Below are 4657 nucleotides of genomic sequence, written 5' to 3' on the forward strand. Positions count from 1 at the left end.
TCCACGTAGATTCATCCTTGTTAAAAATGTTTCACTCTAGTGAGTGATGTTGATAATGCACAAGGTGATGAATGTGTGGGAGTAGGGAATATATGGGAAATCTCTGTATCTCCCTCTCAATTTTGTTATAAACCTAAAACTGCTCTAAAAAATATGATTACTGAAGAATGCAGATGTTAAAAAAGGAATTCTCTATCTCTGTCCATTTCTCTCTCTGGTCTTACTACCCCTCTTACAACCCTATTTTCCCAATGTCTCTAAGTAGCTCAGAAACTAAAAAGGAGGTGGAAAAATATATTTCACTCTGAATTCTCCACATTATTGGAGGAAAGAAACATCACAGGTAAATACTGTACTTACCATATCTCAGTGAGGATAAAGCTTAAATGTACTAGGAAAATGCATGCTTCAGATAAAAGGAGAATCTATTAATTTATATTTTACTTCTCTTTAGCAAAATTAAAACCATGAGATGGGACAACATATCAAGTCCTTCTGAGTTTATCCTACTGGGGCTCTCCTCTAGGCCTGAGGACCAGAAGCCTCTATTTGTCCTCTTTGTTACTATCTACCTGGTCACTCTGATGGGAAACCTGATCATTATCCTGGCCATCTATTCAGATATTCATTTACAGACCCCCATGTACTTCTTTCTGAAAAGCCTGTCCTTTGTTGATATTTGCTACACAACAGTTATTATTCCAAAGATGCTGATAAACTTCTTATCAGAGGCAAAGACCATCCTCTATAGTGAGTGCATGACCCAGGCATACTTCTGCCTCTCCTTTGGAAATGTAGATAGTTATGTCCTAGGGGCCATGGCCATTGACCGCTACGTGGCCATATGCAAACCCTTTCATTACATCACCATCATGAGCTATAAATGTTGTGTCCTTCTACTGATAATCTCCCTCACCATCCCATTTCTTCATTCACTCCTTCATGTCCACTTGCTGAATCAACTCACCTTCTGTGCCTCCAACATTATCCATCATTTCTTCTGTGAACTCAAGGCAATGCTGAAGTTGTCCTGCTCATCTACATATGTCAATGAGATAGTGATAAAGACAGAAGGACTGTCTGTGGTGATGGCCCCCTTTATGTGCATCGTTATCTCTTATCTGAGGATTCTCACCACTGTTCTGAAGATCCCTTCAACTGCTGGGAAGTACAAGGCCTTCTCTACCTGTGGTTCCCACCTCACCGTGGTGAGCCTGTTTTATGGGAGCATCCTCTATGTCTATCTCCAACCTCTGAACAGCTACACCGTCAAGGATCAGATAGCAACAGTTATCTACACTATGTTAACTTCCATGTTGAACCCTTTCATCTACAGTCTGAGAAACAAAGATTTGAAACAGGGTTTGGGGAAACTGATAGGTAGGATAAAGTCACAATGACATGGGTTTTATGCTAAGTCTTGGGCAATTCTGCAGATTCATATTGCCTGATTGCAAGTTCTTGGTGTTTGTGATCAACTGAGAAATATTAGTAAAGGTGCTTTGTGAATGATGGGAAAATATTAACTGAATATAATGTTTCCCCTGACATTTCCTACATTGAACCCAATGATATCCATCATTATTGCTGTTTAGTGGCTAAGTCATGTCTGACTCTTTAGATTATTATATAGGAAAACATCAAAGTATGTGATAGTTTAACAGTATTTTGAACTATACTGAGGTAGGGAAATTAATGAATACATACATTGTTTATGATGGAAAATTGATACAAGGTCTTTGAAATGAAATTTGTCAATATATATAAAGTACACCCTTTGACCAGAAATGCCATCTAAAATTTTAGTCTGCAATTGTACTTGTGGAAGCCAAACAATAGTAGCTAAATGTCTATCTACTTTTTTCTTATTATAAACACATACAGTTGAATGCTATAAAAAAAAGAAGCTGTTAAAATGAGTGAACCTATATTCATTCATCCAAGAAATAACTGTATGTGCTTATTATGTTCAAGCAGTATTCTAGGTGCTAGGATACAACAGTGAACACAGAATCCCGTCATGGAGTGATGCTCCAGTGTGAAGTTTAAGTTTTCCGTTTACTGACATAGAATATACACAATATACTCACAATATATTCAATATATACTGTGAATTGAAAAAACTTAAGGAACAGAACCGTATGCATTTTTAGATATGTGGGTGAGTGGATGTGAATGATTGTAGTGCACAGACTGTCTATTTTCTGGATGCTTACCCTAAAAATTGCTATTTGGTCACCTGCCTCTGGATAGTTCCAGGACAAGAGAAAAACTTGTTTATCACTCTTTAGTCCTCAGCGCTATTTGAATTTTTATTCATATATATTTTTAATACATATATTTTAAAAAGTTTTAAATAGCTACTTAGCTACCTAGGCTTTTTATGTGTGACTGATTTCAGACCAGATCATCATGCCCAGATTTCTCTTCCATGAAGATATCTTTCATGCAGATTTGGACTGACACAGACTTCCTTCCTAAAAGTTCATGGTGATGGTCAGGTGGTCACATTGCATGCTTTTTTATGTTGTAAATGACATCACGTCTTCCTCCAAGACATCATCATAACCATTGGCAAAGGTCATACAGAAGTTGTAGGATGTTGAGATATGAATAATAGATATTTGTCATATTTTCAAGATTCTGTCGGATATAGAGCACTCAAAAATTTTAATAGCTATTATTGTTGTATTAGTGGCTAGATTTATTTACCTATCTGGGTACACTCTACTGCATATTTCAACATGCTGTTTTTCAGTCCTGAAGTTGTGTCTGACTCTTCATGACCTCATGGAATTGCAGCACACCAGGCTTCCCTGTCCTTCACTATCTCCCTGAGTTTGCTCAAACTCATGCCCATTGAGTCAATGATGCCATCCAACCATCTCATCCTCTGTCACCCCTTCGCCTCCTGCCTATAATCTTGCCCAGCATCAGGGTCTTTTCCAGATCCCAATGCTAATCCAAGTGTGATCAATCTGAGTCTTTTTGGCCCCATAGACTATAGACCACCAAGCTTCTCTGTTCATGGAATCTTCCAGGCAAGAACACTGGAGTGGGTTGCCATTTCCTACTCCAAGGGATCTTCCCAACCCAGGGATTGAATCCCCATCTCTTTCATCTCTCCTGCATTGGCAGGCAAATTCTTTACCACCTGGGAAGCCCATGCTAATAAAACCTTCAAAGAAACAAAACAGATATATGAAGCTATCTAGAAACAACTCATTAAAATTGGCATTTATGAATTGTTAGCTAGCAGAGTTTTGATTTATTATAATGTTTTAATTTTTCTGCACCAAAAACTAAATTCTTCATTTTATTAATGGTTGCTTTTAGTGGCTCAGAGGTTAAAGCATCTGCCCGCAATGCGGGAGACCTGGGTTCAATCCCTGGGTAGGGAAGATCCCCTGGAGAAGGAAATGGCAACCCACTCCAGTATTATTGCCTGGAAAATCCCATGGACAGAAGACCCTGGTAGGCTAAAGTTTATGGGGTCGCAAAGAGTCGGACACGACTGAGCGACTTCACTTTACTATCTCCTTATGTAAATGGACATGATCTTCATTAGCATGGTTGAAATTCCAATATGAAAAAAGATTAAATAAGGAACTGGATTAAAATTGTATAACGCCAATAAAGGTAATTCATCTCATCAATGTAACATTATTCATCAATTACTTTATTTTCTTTACTTTATTTTTATTTAATTTTTTAGTTTAAATTGTTAGTATAGTTTACATGACATTTAATTTGTAAAAAACTTTATTTTCTGTTGTTTGGAGAGCTGGAGTTTATAAGCAATATAAGAATTAAGAGTAAAGCTTGTTTTAAATTTATACATATTAGGTAACATCACAAAAATATACCTACATAAAAATAAAAATGTACATATATTTGTTGTAGTTATTTGTGCTCTCCCTTTAAAACAGACATTCTAATTGTGTGAGCTTGAGAGACTCTGTTCTTTCACTTCGTTCGGATCTCCGCTCAAATGTTCCTCTTTCAGAGAGCTCTTCCCTGACTGTGCTTTCTGAAATACCACTTCCCCTGTCACACTGTGTTCACTTGTACGTTTTTTTAAAATGCCCCATGTGGCTTTGGGGTGTATTATATTTTTATTTGTTTAATATCTGTCTTTCCTCACTAAAATTCAAACTCTGTGAGTACATGTGCTTTATTTTATTTACTGATGTATTTCTAGAACTTAATAAAGTCCCTGGTACACAGCAGACCTTCAGGAAATATTTACTGCATGAATGAATGGAAACGTTCCTTACAGTTCTGGGTGGAGCTGGAATTCAATGAATTCTTCATTTTGGACTCCTCACGAATAGCCACATGCAAAAGAATGAATTTTTACCCTAATCTTATACCATATACAAAAATCAACTCAGAATGGCATAAAAACTTAACTGTAAATCCTGGAACTGTAAAACTTCTAGAAGAAAACACAGAGAAAATTCTTTGACATTGGTCTTAGCAATAATTTTTCTTTAGTATGACATTAAATGTGTAGAAAACAGAAGCAAAAATAATTAAGCAGGACTGTTTAAACTAAAAGGTTTCTACACAGAAAAGGAAACCATCAACAAAATGAAAAGGCAAGCTACATAACATGAAAAATATTTGCAAACCATACATCTGATGAGGGATTAAT

The 4657-nt window shown here is 36.6% G+C and overlaps 1 protein-coding gene across 1 annotated transcript; it reads left to right on the top strand.

Moving 5' to 3' along the window:
• The first annotated feature begins 467 nt into the window (after positions 1–467).
• LOC113900792 (olfactory receptor 1L1-like) lies at positions 468–1400 on the top strand. The gene has a single exon (XM_027554433.1). The coding sequence runs from the start codon at positions 468–470 to the stop codon at positions 1398–1400; it is 933 nt and encodes a 310-aa protein (XP_027410234.1).
• Positions 1401–4657: the final 3257 nt, after the last annotated feature.

The sequence above is a fragment of the Bos indicus x Bos taurus genome, chromosome 11 (assembly GCF_003369695.1).
Source record: "Bos indicus x Bos taurus breed Angus x Brahman F1 hybrid chromosome 11, Bos_hybrid_MaternalHap_v2.0, whole genome shotgun sequence".
NCBI lineage: Eukaryota > Metazoa > Chordata > Mammalia > Artiodactyla > Bovidae > Bos > Bos indicus x Bos taurus.